This window comes from Calidris pugnax, unplaced genomic scaffold, assembly GCF_001431845.1.
Source record: "Calidris pugnax isolate Ruff unplaced genomic scaffold, ASM143184v1 scaffold44, whole genome shotgun sequence".
Taxonomy (NCBI): Eukaryota; Metazoa; Chordata; class Aves; order Charadriiformes; family Scolopacidae; genus Calidris; species Calidris pugnax.
In genome coordinates, this window is record NW_015094506.1 from 21,112,826 (window position 1) to 21,133,210 (window position 20,385).

General features: G+C 43.3%; 1 protein-coding gene across 3 annotated transcripts in view; it reads left to right on the forward strand.

The window, feature by feature from the left end:
* CPM (carboxypeptidase M) overlaps positions 1-19,201 on the forward strand; it is a 35,396-nt gene extending 16,195 nt beyond the window's left edge. For 2 of the 3 annotated variants that reach the window (XM_014963622.1, XM_014963621.1), the window contains exons 3-8: positions 13,611-13,783; positions 15,338-15,522; positions 15,769-15,939; positions 16,692-16,844; positions 17,887-18,035; positions 18,606-19,201. In XM_014963622.1, the coding sequence (XP_014819108.1) occupies positions 13,611-13,783; positions 15,338-15,522; positions 15,769-15,939; positions 16,692-16,844; positions 17,887-18,035; positions 18,606-18,842 (1,068 nt within the window). In that variant the 3' untranslated portion in view covers positions 18,843-19,201. Of the gene's footprint in view, positions 1-5,340; positions 5,439-13,610; positions 13,784-15,337; positions 15,523-15,768; positions 15,940-16,691; positions 16,845-17,886; positions 18,036-18,605 lie in introns of all 3 variants that reach the window. The other variant, XM_014963620.1, reaches the window with a different exon arrangement.
* Positions 19,202-20,385: the final 1,184 nt, after the last annotated feature.

A 20,385-nucleotide genomic window follows, 5' to 3' on the forward strand; every position in this document is an offset into this window, starting at 1 on the left:
CTGGGTGGTGAGGTGGACAAGTCAGAAGGGTGAGCCATTTTGAAAGAGACCCGGACAGCCTGGAAGAGAGGGCTAGCAAGAATAGTACGAAGTTTAACAAAGACAAATGCAAAGTTCTGCACCAGGGATGGAATAATCAAAGAGCCCAGTACAGGCTAGGATCTGCATGGCTGGGGAGCAGCCTTGCAGAAAGGGTCCTGGAGCTTCTGGTGGACGAGAAGCTGAACGTGAGTCAGCAGTGTGCTGCTGCAGTAGTAAAGGCAAATTGGATGCTGGGCTGCATCTGCTGGGGTGTTACTAGCCAAGATAAAGTCACGATCATCCCACTGGGTGAGCACAGACTGCATCTGTGTACCCACAAGATGCAGTGTACCCCAGTTCTGGTACCCAGAATTCAAGAAAGATGTAGATAGACTGATAGGGCCCAAAGCCGGGGGGCCACAAAGATGATCAAAGGGCTGGAGAACCTGAAAAAAAGAAAGACTGAAGGATTTTGGGCTTTTCTCCCAGGAGAATAAAATGCTTGAGGGAGAACCTTACCATAGGATTCTAGTACTTCATGGGTGGCTACAAAGAGGATGGAGGCTCTCCCTTCACAAGGAGCCATGGAAGAAGACAAGGGGCTTTGGATACAAGTTGTACCAAGAGAGATTTCATCTCAATATAAGAAAGAAATCTTTTACATTGAGAACAATCATTCACTGGAGCAGCTTCCCCAGAGATGCGGTAGAGTCCCCATCACTGGAGGCTTTCAAGACACAATTGGACAGGGTACTCCATAATCTTGTCTAGGCTCCTTTTCCCATGAAAGGTTGGACCAGATGATCTTTTGAGTTCCCTTCCAACGTGGACTGTTCTGTGTTTCTGTGATTAAATTGTTCTTGGACCTTGCATTCTAATGAGAATCAGTCTTTCTTCCTCTTCTCTCTGTCCTGTGCCTTTCTAGGTAGGGACTGCCTCAATGTGGATCAGCGTTACTGTAGTTCCTACCCATGAACTCAGTGTGCAATGCATGGCCAGCCCAAGAGGACTGTAGGCAGACTATTGTTTTTTCTTGAGGGTTGAAGCAGACCTTCATGGAAACTTCCCAATCTGTAGCCCGAGCGGTGCTGACAGTGGGTCGGGTGCATTGTCCAGTCACTTCACTTCATTTCCTAGTCATAACTTTCTTTGAAATTATAACAGGTTTTTTTTCATAAATGAAGTTGTAAAGAACAAAGCGAGGAAAAATAGAAATAAATTTCAGAACAAAAGATACCAGCAAACACAACGCTGACTGCAACATCTACAAATTATTTGGTTTCTTTCCTGCTAGATCTGGAGATCAGTTCCAATTCTCCATCTTAATTCCCAGCTTTTGTAGATCTGTTTAAAATACTGAATACTATGCCATGAACTGTGACAATGCTAGAAAATTTAAAAAATGCTCATTCTACTAGAAGCTGTGTGATTTGACTCTGTTCCAGCATAAGCCTTGTTACTTGTCCTGAGACGCACAGTTAGAAACATGTGTTTTGTCTTGAGTGCTTGAAATATAGTTCACTAATTAGTTGAAGTCAGTTCTGGTTTGGCAGTGAGAAATGGCTTTTTGATATACATTCAGTTGATTCAAAGCATGGGAGGTAGCTTAGCTGTTCACTTCAGGTAGAAAAACAGAGTTATCTAGGCTTTACTGATTAAAGGAAACTTTATCTAGATGCTATATCTTTGTATATGCAGTAACTTACTGCTGTATGGAAAGAAATCTTACATCATCCCTCACAGGTACACTATCCAGTACTGCAGGCTGAGCAGACCCAGGAATTTATTTTAATTGTTAATGGCAGGTTTAATACTTCTCACAAGCTGGAAATGCCAGGAAATAATTGGTCTCTCAGTTCATGGGAGTGTTTATCATTTAGATGGCCCTCACACAAACTATAAACAGTCTAAACACTAATGCTGGAAAGACCAACTTAAATCAGTACTTAATGCTAGTCTATACTTAGCTCTTCCTTGTCTTTCCCATGCGTGCAATTTCACAGTGATAGCAGGAATGAGCACCACTGATGACAAGGCACGGGAATTTTATTTAATTTTTTTATATAATTTGAAATCAGAATACAATATGACTTCTAGAAAGTCTAAATGACAGAAATAACTATAGCATTTTAGCTGTACTTGGACTCTGTGTTGCTTTAGTATGTATAGAACTGGATCAGTGCTAGTGCTGCTGTGGGGAAGTAGCTAAAGAATATGGCAGTGTTCTACATCAGCTTATGAGATGCTTCAAAAAATCTTTATGAAATGGATGTGGATGTTGTTATTGCTAGTAAATGGATTTGAAATAGGCCCTGTGATCTGTTTCTGTTCAAATAGAAGCAGGGGCTAATGTTAATATCTGGTTACTGGTGAGGTAAAATGCTTTGTGTTCTAGGAACGACAGTATTGTTTGGCTGCTGTGATTGGTTGGGTATCTTATATATTAGATAATCATTATGTACAGAAAGGCAATATAAAAGTAGTAAATATCTTGGTTGGTTTAATGTCCTGGTGCTGCACTAAGCTCTCTCTCCAGGGCACTGCTTTGTGCTTGTTTAGGAAATAATCAAGGCTTTGAGGAAAATAATGCTTTTATTTAGAACTTTTTTCACTTGCTCTGAGAGGACTTTTTACATGTAATTCACTGAAGCTGTTGGCTCTAATGTATTTTGAAGCCCTGTCTGTGTGCTTGGTACTCACCCAGGGCTAAATGAATTTATAACCTTATAGAAGGTATATGCCTCCTCTGGAGGAAACCATGTGTTTTACAGTTTAGCTGTATCCACCTCCATCTAGGAGAGAGCTGAGACGCCATCAGGTCTCCAATATAGGTTCTTTTTCTACCTTAATCTTATTATTTCACCACTGTCTTTTTAGATGTTGGATGTGCTCTTTGGCACTGTGGCTTGGTCTGATGAATCCCTAGCTGGGGAACCTACACCCTGTAGTCATCTTAAGTTTGGGCTGGGGCAGAAAGGTTGCAACTGCAATTGTAAGCAGGTGTGTTCCTGTTGGTGCAGCAGTCCATATGTCAACTGACCGGTTGGCAACCAAGGAGGGATGTCTGAAATCTGAAATTCCAGTACAGGAAAGGATAGCTGGGCAGAACGGCTTAGAGGACAGAAGGACAAAGAATCATAGGAACGCTCTGGAAGGACTTCCTTGTCACTTCATTGTAGGCTGCACCTGGATACAACCATGGGTAGGACGTTGTGATGCATTGCAGAAACAGAAATTAAGTTGAGATTGTTGTCCATGCTTGGTTATGAATAAAAATTGCATGGTTTTTTTTTTATGACTAGGGTTTTTTCAGTTCCAAATGTATACTGCTGCAGCAAGACTTGTCCTCTATTATCACAGAATTTGCAGGGTAGTTGTTGTTGGAAGGGACCTCTGGAGATTTTGGAGAGGAGAAGGGCTAGGGTGGTGGGGATTGGTCGTTCTTTTTCTTTCCTTTTTGATGAAGGATGTGCTTAAAAGCTAGCATCTCTCGTTTCTCTACTCTGTAACTTGTCTACACTTACAGAAGCCAAAGTATTTTCTCTTTTTTAATGAAACAGTGGCTCTGCATGCGACAAAGCCAAATAAGTAGCTTCCTCACCAGAGCAGTTACTGTGAACTTACTTTTAAAAGTATGTATTGCTTGCCCAGATTGTCCTTTAATTAGAGTCAGTAGTGGCATCTCACAGCTCTGGGCATAACAGATGGGTATAAGAGTTGAACACCGATGTCTTCTAGAGTGACTGTGTAAAACTAAGGGATCCTCAGGCCACTCCTTGTTGAACCTGTCAGCTTTCAGTGCTGACTTGCTGCTTCTTGATCCTAAGCCTGAGACTCTGATTCAACCTGTTAGTGAGAATTTAGTCTGGCAACCGCTGACTTCAGTTGCACCTGTCCTGTGGTTGTGCCTCAGTGCCTCTTGTAGTGTTTCTTCTGTCCTCTTCCATTTTTTTCTCCCATTTCTGAAGGTACTGCAGTCGCTGCAGTTTTTGTTTTCCTTTTTAGCTATACCATGAGGGTCGTGGCTTCTGCCTATGGGAAATTGTTATGCTCCAGAGTCTTTACCACAGACTTGATGATTTGCAAAAATTTAGGAAATAACACTTTTCATATTACTGTATAAAGTAGCACCTACATTCTTCTTTCCTTAAGTACCAATGACAGCTGGACGTCTCTCTGAGACAGCTCAGGGGTCCCAGCAATCCCTGTGTGAGAGCTGGGGACAGGCAGGACGCGTGCAAGGTCTGGGCATTACCAATCTGTAGGCTGTGACAGCTGTCATCAAGGAACTGCTCCAGTTTCATTGCTGCCATCTACTGAAACCAGAGCTTTCCGCCTCACTGAGCAGACTAGTGGGAAGTATAGTTTTGTGAATGAGATCTGAAATGCCACAACATCACTGAAAATAATAAGCAACCCCCACCCCCTTGAATGAGGACTTCCAAAATGTTTATTTTTTTACTTAAAGTTCAGCTTCCTGTGCAGCTTTTCCTAACTAATACTTTTTCTGTAGCTATTAATTCTTTCTCTGCTGGTTTGGGGGTTTTTTTTGGTTTTTTTGTTTTTTTTTTTATAAATATCTGCCAGCACTTGCTATTATAAAAGTTTGTACAAACACCCAGGAAAACCTTGCAGCAACAGCTTCCTGTGCAGCTTTTCCTAACTAATACTTTTTCTGTAGCTATTAATTCTTTCTCTGCTGGTTTGGGGGTTTTTTTTGGTTTTTTTGTTTTTTTTTTTAATATATCTCTGATACAGCTCTGCCCTCTGCCTGGTATTTTCTGTTTTCTGAGCATTAAGTCATGAATGTGTTTAGCTTTGCTGTGTTGTCGTTAATACAAAAAGTTACACTCTGTGATAATAAAACCTTCTGTTTGCACTTCAGAAAACCCTTAGCATAATTTACTAATTTTGGGGAAAGATTGTCTTTTATTTTAAATACTCTTTAGTTGCTTGATGACTTTGCTTGACAAGATCTTCCTTGCTAAACTTGATTTGAAAAATATTTATTACAAAAAACCAAACATTATTTTTCTAGCATTGGTTAAATGCCTTTGAAATTGCAGGGTTCATTAGACACTTCTGGTCAGAAGGCAAAACATATTTATTCATATAACTAATTTAGCAAGTATGCACAGAATAAGAAACCCCACAGTCTACTTCAATATGCTATATATAGGACTGACTGGGCAGCAATGAAATATGATAATTTGTTCGGTGATCTTAATGACAAACTCTTTTTCTAATTTGTTTTTCTCTAAGGTTTGTATGATTTTACACTTGTTTTAAAAAATGTCTTTTCCCCTTCCCCTCTTAAAGGTAGAAACCTGTGGGTTCTTGTTCTGGGAAGGTTTCCAACCCATCATAAGATTGGCATTCCAGAGTTCAAGTATGTTGCTAATATGCATGGGGATGAGGTACGTTTCAACTTTTGCAATGTCACTTATACCAAATACACTTACCAGAGGCTTAAAGTGAACTTCTCTCAGGCATGTGCTACTTACTACTGAGGTATGTCATACCTCAAAGAGGACCTTATTTATATGTGTGTGTTTCTTAAGGAATTTCGAGAATAAAGCCCCCTTGTTTTGGTGGAAGGGCTTTAGGAGACCTTACATCACGGTTAAGAATCCTACAATCCTACACTTAAGACCTCTCTTAAGTAAAGAGCTTTGTCTTGCCACATGAATAAACCCAGAGGCTTTAATTTTCCTGGCAGCGAGTCAGATCCAATGGTTCACTTGTACGTTATTATTGCCTAGGCATGAAGTATGACTGCTAGAACTCCTCAAACACCTCCTAAGATTGAGTAATAATTGCTGTGAAGCACCAAATGATTTATTTTAGGAAGAAAATATCTCTTGGGAACCTTAAGGTAGGAATATCCAGATTCACCTGAGATAACGCAGTGAGTACAAAACAAAAAGCGATTTCAGGATTAACTTGCTCTGGAAAGAATGCCCACTTAATCACCATTATCTCCTTTATTGTTAATATGAGCCTTCCTGGTGTAAGACATGAATCTGGAACAGAAAGACTCAAAGCCTCACTCTTCTGTATAACGCTTTCTGGCTTTTTATTTCCTTAACTCTTTAGCTTTACCTGCTTGTAGTGATATGTTCAGATTAAGTTTAAACTACATAGGATATTTCTATGCAGTCTTTAATGTGGAAGGTAAATAATCAAACAGAAATGGCAAAATTTATATATATGTATTAGACTGTGAATTCCCAAAACTAAGAAAAACAGATGTAGTAGGAAGTGTATCCTGTGTACAGCATAACATATCACAGGCTATTCCTATGACCCATACTGTGTGTGAGCACTTGCACGCCTACAGGCACTTGTGACATTATGTGCCAAGAGCTTTCCCCAAGTTAGACTAGTTTCACCTTGTTTGACAGCAGTTACACTCAAAGTGCTGCTGGGAGTCTGATTTGAAATTTAACTCTGTGTGGGAGGAAGCTGATTCAGGGTTTCAAATTGGGTACAAGTGTTACTGGATGCCCAAGACTCCTTTGCAACTCCTAGCCCAGGAACTGAGGCTCCACATGGCAGTTCCTGCAGACTGCTGAAGGAAATTGCAAACCCATGGCTAGAAATGACCCAGCTTTGGTGGGAAGGAGGTGGAGGGCAGGATATGATCTCATCCAGAGTGGCCCGTCTTTCAAATCCGATATTGCTGGACTGCTAGAAGGCCACTCCTCCTATTGAAACCTCCCCAATGAAGCACTCCTGCCACTGTCACTGCCCAGCTGGGTGATATGTGGAAGGAACTTTGACCGTGGAGACACACACTGTTTGCCTGATCTCCAGCAATTCTTGAACCTGTAGATATACAAACTCACAGAATGATATGGGGTTGGAAGGGACCTCTGGAGATCATCTAGTCCAACTTCCCTGCCAAAGCAGGTCCACAGGTTGCACATGAACGTGTCCAGGCGAGTTTTGAATGTCTCCAGAGACGGAGACTCCACCACCTCTCTGGGCAGCCTGTTCCAGTGCTCTGCCACCCTCAAAGTAAAGAACTTCCTCCTCATGTTTAGATGAAACTTCTTATGTTCACGCTTGTGCCCATTTCCTCTTGTCCTGTCCCTGGGCACCACTGAGAAAAGACTGGCCTAAAAGACACCCACCATTTAAGTATTTATAGGCATTGATCAGATCCCCCCTCAGTCTGCTCCAGACTAAATCTAAATCTTTAGATTGATTTTTTGAGGAAATGAGGCAAGACCTTTTTTTTTTTTTTTTTTTTTTTTTTTTTACTATCTGGCACCATTTCTGTGTCTGTCTGCACAGGATTGATCCTTGCTCTGCCTAGGTACCATAGTGTGCGTGTGTGTGTATATACATATATAATTTTTTGTACATATATAGTACTAAGTGCCATGCTACATTCTAGTGTGTTCATTAGACCAAGCATGAAGCTAGGGAAGATTCTGGAAATAGAGCTATTCCTCTTTGCCTTATGGGGTTTTTGTGTGTGTGGATATAATGCAGAGTTGGTGTTTGTTTTTCCTATCTGACCAACCATAAATGTATTTCAGATGGCAGGAAATGAATTCCTTGTATAGGGAAGCATTGGGGAACTTCAAGATTTTTTCCCATAATCTAAGATTCTGCTAGACTAGTCACTGGGGAAAGATTCAGCTACCCCTATAATATATTAAGCAGATAAGTTTTGCACTAACTGCATGACAAACTTCAACTTGTGTTCCACAGTCTTTCATAACTTAAAATTGCAGGATTTTGGCTTCGTTGATCTCGTTAGGTCTTTTGTGCTTCGGTGATGCTTTCTGTTAATGGTACAAAGTGAGAAAAGTTCTCAAGTGTTGTTTGGTGATGCTGCCTCCCCTTCAAACCTGTCATCATCACACAAATGACAGTTTTCTTTTTTGACTCAGTTGGCTGGCTGCTCCCAAAACCTAAAAGTTGGGGGGGAGCCTGAATTGCACGTGTGGAGGCTGTTCACACGTGTTGCTGGAAGAAATCCTAGGTCTTTTGGAGACCTGCCCAACAGGGAAGTTCTGATAAAATAATGTGAGTACACAATACTAGTGAGAGAGTATTTTTTTTCAGAACTAGGAAGATTAATTTTTTAAATTTTTCTTAGTACTGCAAGATGTGACCAGCCAATGTTTAAATTATTTTATTTTGTCATCATCATTGCCAAATAGAATTAACCTTTGCCCCAGATCCCCAGAGATGCAACAGAAGACCTCTCCCATTCTTTGTGTGCCTGTATGAAGTTGGACACCGTTTATAGCAACACTTTAGTTTAACCCAAGCCACATTAAAACTGATCATTAGAGGTAGTTCATTCACTCGCAGCTATGTGAGACTTTAATCAAAATGACAATAAAAGACTGCATGAAACATGCAAGCCTGTGAAATGTTAGTAAAGTCTACACTGAGGAAGATGAGGGAGAGGCTGCCTGCTGTTCTGTGGCAGCTCTCATTCTGAATTGGGCAGCAGCCTCCCTTGTACCAGGCTTGTACTCTTGCTTGAAAGATCTTCTCTTCCTCAGTATGTACACTCATACATTCCTCTCTGGGGAGGGAAGCTCATTCCACTTAACACTGACCACAAGCAAACCCCCAAACACTCCTAAGTCATAAATGGAGCAGAAATATCACCTTTTGGCCAGCTGTAGCAAGTGACTTGAGTCCAGTCTACACAACTGAACCATAGGATCTAATTAGAAGGCTGTTCCTAAACCATGTGTATCACAGCAGGAAAACTCTTTAAGGAAAATCATGTCTGAACAAAGCGTAAACTACCTGTGCATTTCTGCTTGTTCCCTGTAATGTGTTAAGTGTACATCTTCCTTAACTTTCTGCAGCTGTAGTGTAACTGGGTCATCACAAGACAAATTTTCCCAGGATGGTAATGCTGATACCAGCTCTTTTCTTCTAAATCACCCACTTCTGATCACTTTATTTTCTTAGTGTAGTAGTATTTTGCCTCTTTTATTACGTGAAGCTGAGCCTGTACTGATAGACCTGAGCTAGCCTACATGAAAGGATGTATTTATCATGCTGGCTTATCTTGTGATTTAAGTTAAAGCAACTAGACCCTATTTTCCATGTCATTATAGATGTAGTCATATCCACAGAAGAGTTTCCTGAGATATGGTGACTTATTAGGGCTTATGCAACTGAGAAGTGGGTAGGTTTATTTGTGACCAATATAATTTGGGCTTAAAAAACCAAAAAAAAAACAAATTAATGAGTCTTGTGTAGAATTTCTCCCCCTCATTTCCAAAAAAATGAATGGAAGCTTTATTTACGCTATCAAAATTCCACTATAAAAAAAATGCATTTTTAATCACCTGCTTGGACAAAAAGAGTTGTGTCCATGTATTACACAATCTGCTATAAGGAATTTTCTTATGTCCTTTGTACTGTGCAATCTGGTATGGAAGAGGTATGGCAGGGAAACAAATATCTACTCTAGAAAAGAGAATGGGGGAAAAAAATTAATTATTTCATGTGTAGTGAACTATTTTCCACCTGGCTTCAGTATTGGCTGATGTGATGTAAAGAAGGTCAGAGGCACTAGAGATTTCAAAATTCAAAGCAACCAAATCTATTTGCTAATCTCAAACGTTTTTTTTTAAAGCTGGATGCTGCTGAGATCTCTTTCAACACAGGCAGGGCTGCTGCCTCATCACAGTTACCTTTTTCTTTATCTTCACTCCCACTCTTCTGAGTGGGAAAAGTCATCCCTTTCTCAGCCAAGTGAAGCCTGCGCTGGAAAGCCTTTGGAATTTGTCCAGGTGGTAACATCTTATGCCAGTTACATAAAGCAGGCTTTATGTTGCCATTTCCTTCGGTGATAAACCAAGGAGCTTCAATTCCCTGCCATACCTGTGGTCCCTCTCACATTTCCATAGGGATTGCTGCTACAGAAATGAATGGGCACATGCCAAAGCGTGTTTGCATAGTCCCTTGGACACTGGCCTATTTTAGTAAAGAAGGACAGACACAGTAGGGTGTGTGGCTGCCACACATAATCGTTAGCACTGCACAAGTGTTAAAAAAGAACAGCCTTGTAAGCGTGGGATTTTAAGTGGTAATCTGGGGTGGACTGTGGGTTTCTTCTGCTGTACCTCCGCTTCCTTAGGCGGGGCTGTGCCTGGTATGCTGCCCTGGCTCTGTGGAGCAGTCTGGGCTTGGAGCAAGGAGACCGGCAAGACCGTGTCGCTCTGAAACAGGTCCTACTTGATGGTTTGGATTGTTCTTTCAACATAGTTCAGCTTAAAAACTGGGCCACGTTAAAGGAAAGAATATTAACCATAAAAATGGGCAGGGTCTATCCACCCATAGTCCCCTGGTATTAGGTCTCTATCATGTGGTAACAAAAATGTTTTAAGAACAGGGGTGCTGCAGTGCAGTGTTACAGTGCAGGTGCAATTGGAGCTAGCCTTAGTTTTGTAACTGGTTGCTGCTGGGGCTTCTTGAGTAAGCCCTTCAGGAGCTGAGCAGGCTGCTGACCCAGCCATGCCAGGAGCCATAGTCAGCAAGTTTAAGGGGTTTGGCTACAGAAAACAGCAGTCACACCCTTTTCTACAGTGTTGATCTGTGCCCTGACACATGCTGCTTCTTGAGGACTTCCCCTGAGGATCACTGGAGGCTTTTCCTGCTGACTCTCTCCCTTTGGGGCACACAAGGAAAATGACAGCTGAAAGTGCACAGATAAACTTACTGTCTAACTGTATCCCTAAAGGTGGGAGAAAGGGTTTTCCTTTGTTTTGTGTCACCTTTCATCAGAAAAATAGCAAAATTATGCTGACCCCTCTAGTACCAGGGTAAAGCTTGGCTGGGCAGGAGATGCCTTCTAAAAGCTTGAGCAAAACTTGAGCTATACATTCCCAGAAATGAAAACTTTCCTTCCTCCCTTCAGCCACCTCCAGATGTGCTTTTCTGAAGAAATGCAGGGTACTCTGGACCAAAAGAAACCACCCCTCTGTCACTCCACCAAACCAGAATGGGAATAAATACATTCTTCCCCCACCGGGGAACGACCAAAGTACCAACTCTCTGTGATATGAGATTAGCTGAGTTGTTGAATGTGTACTAAGTACTTGGGTACAGCGATACCTATACAAGGAATCCTATAAAATTGCATTGGTTTTTTAAAAAGACTGTATATGTAAGGAAGTCTGGGTTTAACTCTTAAGTGCAAAGCATGTCATCTATGAAACACTGGTTATCTTCCATTCTTTATAAACCTTGTCCTTTTCCACCATGTTCTCTTGTTGCTTTTCTTTTTACTTCTTCCCCTTCCAGTTCCTGCTTCTCTATCCTTTCTTTTCTGGGTATCTTTTTGTCAGGCACTGGAGAGAAGCATCACAGAAGCAGAGACACTTTCCCAGTTCTTCCAGAGAGCAGTCCAGTCTTGTCTGAGTTCAGTTATCTCTGTGGTAGGGCTGTTCTTGTTGCTTCTGAGTCTGGTGGCTTTATCTCTCATGCCTAGGGCCATGATTTGGCTGATTTATCTCCCCTCCTTTGTTCTCCTCCCGCTCTGCTCCATAAGCTTCCCAAGATGTCTATCACCCAGAGCTGGAACTGAGCTGCCTGTACAAGACAGGTTTTGTTCTGTCCCTTCCTAAATTTCACGGACTAAATTTATCAAAGCAGCAGAGCAGTCTGCTTTCATGTACTCAGGTGCTGTTTTAAAAGCTACTGGAAATGGAGGAAATCAGGTACCTTTCCCTCCACCGTGTCAAAGCCCATTTGCTGTAGCATCTGGGAAAAGAACCACTTAGTTATGAAGACAGTAAATACATTTGCATAATGCAGCTTCCCCTAGTGGATTACTGGATGGTGTGGCTTGCAGGAGATCATCAGGAGCTGAAAGGCAAGGGGTAGCAAAGCTGGGAACAAATCTGCTGTTTCCCAATAACAAACAGCATGGCAGATTTCCTCAAGTACTAACTCTCAGACCATGGCTGCCTTCAAGTATGACACTTGAAAGGGTGTGATCCACAAAGTGTGACGCTTAAAATGGTGTGATCCACAACTTAGAGGAGTGATGTTTGGCACTACATTGTTTATTTGTTTCTCCTGTGATAAACAGCAAGTGCCAAGATACAGTTTTCCGGTTTGCTCCCAGCCTGAACCGCAGATACACACCCACCCCAGCTCCTGCAGGCAGAGGAGCCTGTGGTCCTTTTTACCTCAACACCCAGAGCAGGACTTGCCACTTAAAGTTCACTGATGTGAAAAGTCTAACAAGGTCTTAGTGCAGCAAATATCTGAGGGGAAATACTCCTTTTCCCCTCCCTGATTTCACCTGTCTTTCACCTTAGCCTCTACCGGTCTGAAAGCAAGATGGTGTTTATCTGTGACACCAGGTTCATCCAGTAATGCCACTCCATGTTTCTCACTTTAGAAAAAAATAATAATTGCTTTGCAGTACTTCCACTTTAGAGTGATGTGAGACTCATTCTAAAAGACACTGAGACACTGTAGCTCTGAACTGGAGCCTGCAGTGATTTACCTGCCTTTGTTCTTGGAGATAACATAGAGATAATTTATCTCCAGGGCACATCTAGTTGCAAGTCTTGATTTGTTCCCACTCCAGCCAGGGCTTCGGAACCCTATGGCACCCTTGAGGGATGGGTCACAGTGCTATGGAAAGGGCTTCTGGGGAGTATGGCCCAGGGAACACTCTGCTAGGGGTTTCGGGGGTAAAACAGGATTGTTCTTAACTCACTGGAGGTGGAACTTGCCACTCTTTTGCCTGAAATCTGAAAGAGGCGACTAAAGGGAGATGTCTTGCCAGCTTTCATGACCTGTACAAATTTACACAAAAAAAAAATATGTATTCAGCTTTTCCTCTGCCGCTGCCTTTCCTCGATCCAAAGCCTGCATCCAAATGTCCTTGGATCTCTTCTTCTAAAGAACTTATAATTCACCTGTTTGGATTCTCCCAATGCCTGGCACTAAAATAAAGCAATGTAACAGAGAATATAACAGAAGTGTCTATGGGGCCTGTCTTGATCTGTGTTGAAGTTGACTTCCCATAAAAGGGGATCAACAAGTAAAAAAATCCTGCTCTGTAGCACCCAGGAAAAAGTGGAAGGTGTCTCCTTCTTTCTCCTGACCCACGGCTGCCAAGTGGTGATGTGCAGCACTGACTCTTGTGTGTGCAGGCCCCGGGCACCAGCGCAGGGCTGACTCTGCAGCACAGCACTGCCTTCCCAAGCCCACGTGGTCTCTAACAGGCAGCCTGGGCAGTTTTAGGTTTTGATAAGGCTGTGCCTTATCCATGCAGGATTTAAGCAGCGCAGCTGACGCAGTCAGTTTCCCATGACAGAAGAAAGCTCTGGTTGATCTGGGTTTAAAACCCGTGTGAAAACCCTCCAATGACTCCTTTCATCTGTTAAATTCCTTTGAATATATTTAGGGGTGAGCATAAAAACAAAACAGTGTTGACCAGAATGCTCTTGTATGTGTTGTATGTCTGTGTAATCCAGTAAAAAAAACCCCACTTGTTTTAACTGCAAGGTGGTGGGGGTTGTTTATTTTCCCCTTCTTCTTCCATAGCAGACTTAAAATAAAATCTGTCTTCTTTCATACAGACTGTTGGGAGAGAAATCCTGCTCCATTTGATAGACTTCCTGGTGACCAGCTATGGACGTGACCCAGTTATTACCCGATTACTCAATAATACCCGGGTTCATATAATGCCAACAATGAATCCTGATGGGTTTGAAGCTACGAAAGTGCCTGATTGCTACTACAGCCGAGGAAGGTAAGGGTGGCTCGGGAGGGCTGGAGTAGGTAAAGGAAATGGGTGGGGAGTAATAATCGGAGATCGCCAAGAGACTGAATCATACTTGGTGGAGCAGGTAGCTTAGAGAATGTGCTAGGGCTAATTTTGGCCCCTGCTGTTCTGAAGACACACTGTTACGGCACAGAGTTTTTGGGAGACTGAGTCAGAGCAGTGTTTATATGTGGTGCAGCTAGAGAAAATTGGTCAGACTGGTGTAGTGACCTAACCCTTTAGGCATGGCCCCCAGATTGCGAATGGAAGCACAATTACCTCTTTAGACCTTTAGGGTGCTACAAAAAAAAGAATGAAAACTCTACCCACAGGGATCTATTTCACTTGGAGAATCCTGTAACCCTTCTTAATGGGAAAAAGGTGTGTCTGAGCTTGTTGAATGGGCTTCTAGAAATGTGTTGAAAGTTTATGTTGAATGCAGTTACAGTAAGAGGGAGGAGTTAGGGAAGCAGAGCGAGCTATAATAGGTGCTGTGCTAATAGTAGAGCTAGGAAAAAACTTGGGCAGAAGAAAACGTAACCTGCCAATTGCATCCGGTGTTACTGTTGCACTCTTTAATGAAACTATTGCAGAGACCAAAAAGGGAAGGAAAAGTTTAACAAGCTAGAAGAGGGAAGAAGAGAAGAGAGAGAGGGAATGAGAAGCCATGCCAAAGGGACAAATTTGGAATGTGCAGAAAAAGTAAACTCATGAGCTAGAAGTCCTCTTGTATCACTGGCCATGGCAACGTCAGAAGCAAGTAGGGAGTTTAGGCAGTTTACTTCTCTAGGTGACCAGTACAGGCCCTCCTTTTTATTAGAAAGAAACCTATTCCTTAGCAAATAGATAGGACTTCTACGGAGGGTGGTATTTTTTTTATCCCCTCACTGTCAAATAGACAAGAGTTTAGCTGAGTTTACAAATTAATACAGCTGATGCTTAATACCCTCTCTACTCTCTGTACTGACCTGGGTGAAAAAGGAAGGAAGCATTTGCACAAGCTGGACCTTCAGGTACAGGTAGAAGAGAATACATCCTGTGTTTGAGTCAATTTTTTTGTTCTATGTCCAGAGTGACAGCAGTACAAGGGACACAGTAGTTACCTTGATCTTCCATACAACTGTGAAAAACACATACAGGAGGACAACATTCTCCTTATCTGGTTTAGGTTTTTCTAGTCCATGTATGTGTAGGTGTAGGCGTGCTATACGCGTGTTAAATATTATTACAAAATCACAGAATGATACGTGGTTGGAAGGGACCTCTGGAGATCATCCAGTCCAACCCCCCTGCCAAAGCAGATCCACCTATACACTGTTTCCACCTGAAATGCAATAGAATTGTTGTAGCGTGTCCTGTGAAAATTCCAGTGCTGCCAGAAAGCAAACTAAAGTCCATCACCGTAACGCTTGAGAAGTTTGCAGTGCTCATCTCGCTTGTTGGACACTGGAGTGCTACAGATCTTAAGTACTGGGAAGATGGTGATGTGTAAGTGTCTGTAGGCACAACGGTAACGGGAATGCCTTCTTCTCGCTTTCTAAGGTACAATAAGAATGGAGAAGATCTGAACAGAAATTTTCCTGATGCCTTTGAAAGAAACAATGCTAGCATTCAGCCAGAGACTCAAGCAGTAATGAACTGGATAAAAAATGAAACGTTTGTTCTTTCAGCCAACTTGCATGGGGGTGCCCTGGTTGCCAGTTACACCTTTGATAATGGTAACTCAGGTAAGCTGGCCACAAACTCTCTTCTCCACAGCTGATTTGGGTTATGAACGTTAGCTGTACCAAAGCAAGATTTACAAGGGTTTCTGCGAATTTTTTCCAGCTTTTGAGCTGGGAGGATGGGCAGAGTTTGATAAACCCATCAAAATTTACTGGCTGGCACTTGGGAGATGTTTATGCGGTACGTGAGCCAGCACTGTATGTTTTACCAGTACAGAGAGTTACAGGATGGCTGTCTTTATCCTGCAGTTACGGGCACTTCGAAAGGCTATAGCAGGTCTCCGGATGACGATGTCTTCATTCATCTGGCAAAAACTTATTCTTCGAACCATGCCAGCATGTACAGAGGGACGGGGTGTGACAACAGACAGACCTTTCCAGAAGGCATTACCAACGGCTTTTCTTGGTACCAGCTGGAAGGTAAGAATGTCGGTGGTATTTTTTTCCAGCTGCTTCAGATGCAGTGTTTTCACTTCCTCCTGCCCTCTTCCATGGAGTGATTTTGCCCAGAGTGGAGGGTTGATGAGGGGAGTGAGTCAATGCGTTCCTGCGCGTTCCCTGAGCAGCAGCTGGGTGTTTGCAGACTCTCCCTGTCAGCAGTGACATGAGGGAATGAGGCTGTCTCTGCTCTCTGGCTGCTTCTTTGTCCTTTCAGAAGGAAAACCAATCTTCTGTTCGTATATCATCCTTTTTTTGAAAATGTTTGATTACTGAAATAAGTGTTTTCATTACTGTGTATGTGTAGCCAAATAGAATGCACGTCCTGTGTGCTGTGGCACTGCGTGTTGCTTTCACAATCTGCATTCAAAGCCTTAAAAGGCTCTTAGGATGGCTTTGGCAGCGGCGAGCTCTGTCCCAGCCTCTGGATTTATCTGCCCCTATTTACTTGGGAGAGCTTGGATGAATGTGAGTTGAAGACCTCACCCTTTCTCAGCCATAATAATCATCGTTCCTGAAATACCACTGTGCTTTAGAAAACAACACTCCACATGTAACCAGAGTAATTAAGTTGGTTTTCCACAGGAGGCAGTAAGGACATTGAGGAATAATTTACCTGAATCATTTCTCTTACAGGTGTGATGCAGGTACCAACATTTTAACTCTCCTGTTCTTCTTCTAGCTTGAACTCAGTGCTTCTTTGCAGCTGAACACTGTTTTATTTCCCTTTTAAGGTGGAATGCAAGATTACAACTATGTCTGGGGACAATGTTTTGAAATTACACTGGAGCTGTCGTGCTGCAAGTATCCTCCAGCAGACCAGCTGGAGAAGTTCTGGAGGGACAACAAAGTTGCTCTGATTGAATACATAAAACAAGTCCATCTAGGTGGGTGTGTGGATGGGGAAGGGAGCTAAAGCTGAGGCCGGGCTGGTGGGCAACCTGGGAGCTCTTCAGCAGCCTGGGTCGGTGCCAGAGCTCTCTGGTGAGGAGCTCTGGCCTGAACTTGGGAGCTCTCACTTGGGAAACAGCCAGTGCTAGAAGGAAAGGGAGGAGAGGCCCCAGGTGTGTCAGGCGTGGGGCGATGGGCACCACTACACCAGTGCAATGGGGCTTAAAATGCACTGGGGCAGGAACAAGGGGCAGGCCCCTGGGGCCAACATACTGCACGGCCTCCTCGGGGAGTCCCCCTTCCTGAGCAGCCATTTATTTCAGAGGTCTCTAAACGTGTGTGCGCACACAATGTTCTGTGGGGCTTTGCTGCTGGGGTTTGTGTTTGTGTGAGGCATTTCTAGGTGTGATCTTGACCTGGCAGTTGGAAGAGGGAGTGGCTGCTGCTTCGGGAAGCGGTGGCACCGTACGACGAGTTGAAGGGTTTGTGTGACTGATTGTGTGGCACACCTGGCTTTGTTGCCCAAAATGTCCGACTGCTCTTTTGTCTTGGCTCAGTGCCAGCCCTGCCTTGAAGGTGCTGTGTGAGAGTTCAGGGAAGCTACTTCGTAAGCAGCCGTTGTTGGTGTTGTGCCACTGCAAGTACTGCCTAAGAGGCTGACTTATTTCAAATTCAAAAAAAAAAAGGGGGGAGGGAGGGCAAAAAAACCCCCCAAACTGGTACTGAAGATTGAAGCCCTTCAGTAAAAGACACATATAGTAAGTCTATATAATGCTTTCAGCAAATGAGATTTAGAAGCAGAGATTACAGCGCTGCTCTCTGACAATGTGAGGGTAAACTATTAACAGCAGCAAAGAATTTTCTGTTTTAATTCCCTTCAGTAAGAGAGAAGCAACTGGTGATATTTTTAGCCGTGTTCGAAATCACTCAAATAGCCTTGGAGTGCATCTGGCAACAAATAGTCTGGCTTCCTCGGAGAAGGAGACTCTCCATGATGATTACAGGCTGGGACCTTTCTCTCCTCTCCCTTTGTCGTAGGTGTCAAGGGTCAAGTAACTGATAAGAACGGGGATCCCATTCCCGATGCCATCGTGGAAGCCAAGGGAAGGCCCCACGTCTGCCCGTACCGAACAAATCACCTGGGGGAGTACTTCCTTCTCCTTCTGCCTGGGACGTACGTCATCAATGTAAGTGTGTGCCCGTACTCAGTTACTGTTTCTAGTGGCACTGAGTTCCTGAGTGGTGAGACTCCGTCCTCATTACAGAGCAATGAGCTGAACTTGCTCAAGTCACGCACGGGAGCTGTAAAGGCTCTTTAGCAGATTTAAAAGAATAATATACTGGGGCTTGGGCTGGAAAGGACCTTAAAGATCATCTAGTCCCAACCCTCCTATCGTGGGGCAGGGACACCTCCCACTAGAGCAAGTTGCTCAAAGCCCCATCCAGCCTGGCCTTGAACACTTCCAGGGATGGGGCATCCACAACTTCTCTGGGCAACCTGTTCCAGTGCCTCGCCACCCTCACAGTAAAGAATTTATTCCTGAGATCTAATCTAAATCTTCCCCCTTTTGCTTTAAAAACATTACCCCTCATCCTATCACCATTACTCTTTTCCTCATTCTGTGTTCTCAAACTTCTGTTTCACACACCTTTTCCTACACACGTAAAGTGTCAGGGAGCACATCAGGTGAGGATCACTTTGCAGCTGAACAACTCGTTCCAAACCCAGGTCAGAAATGTCTCACGTTTGCCCTCAGGCTACGGTGCCGGGATTTAAATCGCTGCTGAAGACCGTGGAAATACCCAACAACACTGGGAACTTCAGTGCTTTGAAACAAGACTTCTCTTTCCCAGAAGTCTCTGTCAGACCAAGGGCTGCTTCGTGTCCCAAAATTCCCCTCTACCAGGAGTTCGAATGGCCTTCGGCTGCGCTGAAACCAACTCTCCATCATATCTTGGTTTTAATGACCGTTCTCCTTGTGATTTTCCAATAAGTCAGGAATGACGTCAGCTGGGGAGGCTGAATCTCCCTGCCCCAAACGTGGCTTTTCAGACCAGGAGCTGTATTTGCAAAAGAATGTATGTTTTTATAAACCTAACTCTCAGATTTACAGTCACGTTTACTGTATTTTGTAAAATACTGGCTCGACAATCAAATGTTTAACTTTGATTATAATATGACTATCGTATTTTTTCTACATACTTTACTCTGAGGAAATTCTGTACAGCCCGTGGAGGTAATTTTAGAGTTTGGATGCAGAAAATAAAGATACATTCTGAAGAATTTGCCTGAGTTCAAAAGAAAAAAAAAAAAAAAAAAGCCTAGCATTTTACTGCCCGTGTTTCAGGCAAACTGTGGAGCAGCGGGTAATGATGTGCCACACAGCTGTAAGCAATTAGCTCAATCCTAATTTCTCCTAGTAAAGCCACTGCCATAAGTGAGGAACAGCATTTCTACACCTGCTCTTTCTTACCTGGAGGGATGGGGGTGCTCCGGGCTGAGAGGAGATGAAGCCCAGGAACAGGGACGCAGCATTAAGAGAAGCAGCTGGAAGCGAAGTGCTGTCAGCTTCAGCAGTGGCTTTAGGTGCAGACGCTTGGCAGGTCCCAGCGAGGCCCAAACCCCAGCCCATGGTTCATGGTTCCAGCGGTGGCCGCAGCACCCGTGTCCCCTGGCTGGGCTGGGCTGCCCTGAAGCAGAAGGAGCACATTCCTCTCACCTGGACAGTTGCGAGTCATTTTTGGCGTCCTTCAAAGCTGTCCCAATAAACACAGAATTTATCAAGAAAAGCCAGCGTGTACCATCCTCTCTGTTTATTTTAAAGCTTTACCTGCCACTAATTTTCTGAAGCAGTTGCAAAACTAACCAAAGAGCTTATCTTTGGAAACATCCATCTTTTCCGGAGTACAATAAACTAAAAAAATTGCAGGAATGCAGTTAATCTTTTAATGCCTTTCTAAACATACCACCTCTCCTGAAACCACAGCCTTGCCTGTCCCACCAAGCCCCACCAGCCAGGCTGGGAGCCCCAGCATCAGCCACTGGTCTTGGTTCTGTGCAGCGGATGAAGCTGTAAATTTGCTTTAGCAATTGAAATACCAGCACCGACTGGGAATGGGGGTGGTGCATGCAAGATACTGGTTTTTTAAGTGTTTTCATCATATGCATTTGAATTTTCTACCTTTTCTCCCCCTCTTTGTAAACTGGGTTGTTTACCCATCGAAGGAGTAAATAATTACCCACTAATCCCACCAAAAAGAGCCTGGGCCCTGCTTCACAGAATTAAAAAACTGCACGAGCACCAAAAGCAGCAGAACTTCTAACGATCAAGGCATCGACACAAAAAGGAGCAGCAAGGAGCGTACAAACAAATATTTATTTAAAGCTTTTCAAGGGAACATATTACTTAGTTTTTTCAGAAAAGGAAAAAACGAAACCCAAAGGACAAACAGAACAGCCATGGAGGATTCCTGCCATGGATGGGGTTATACTCTGTGGTTACTGGCTGTGGCGCACCTGGGAGGTAACGCACCACC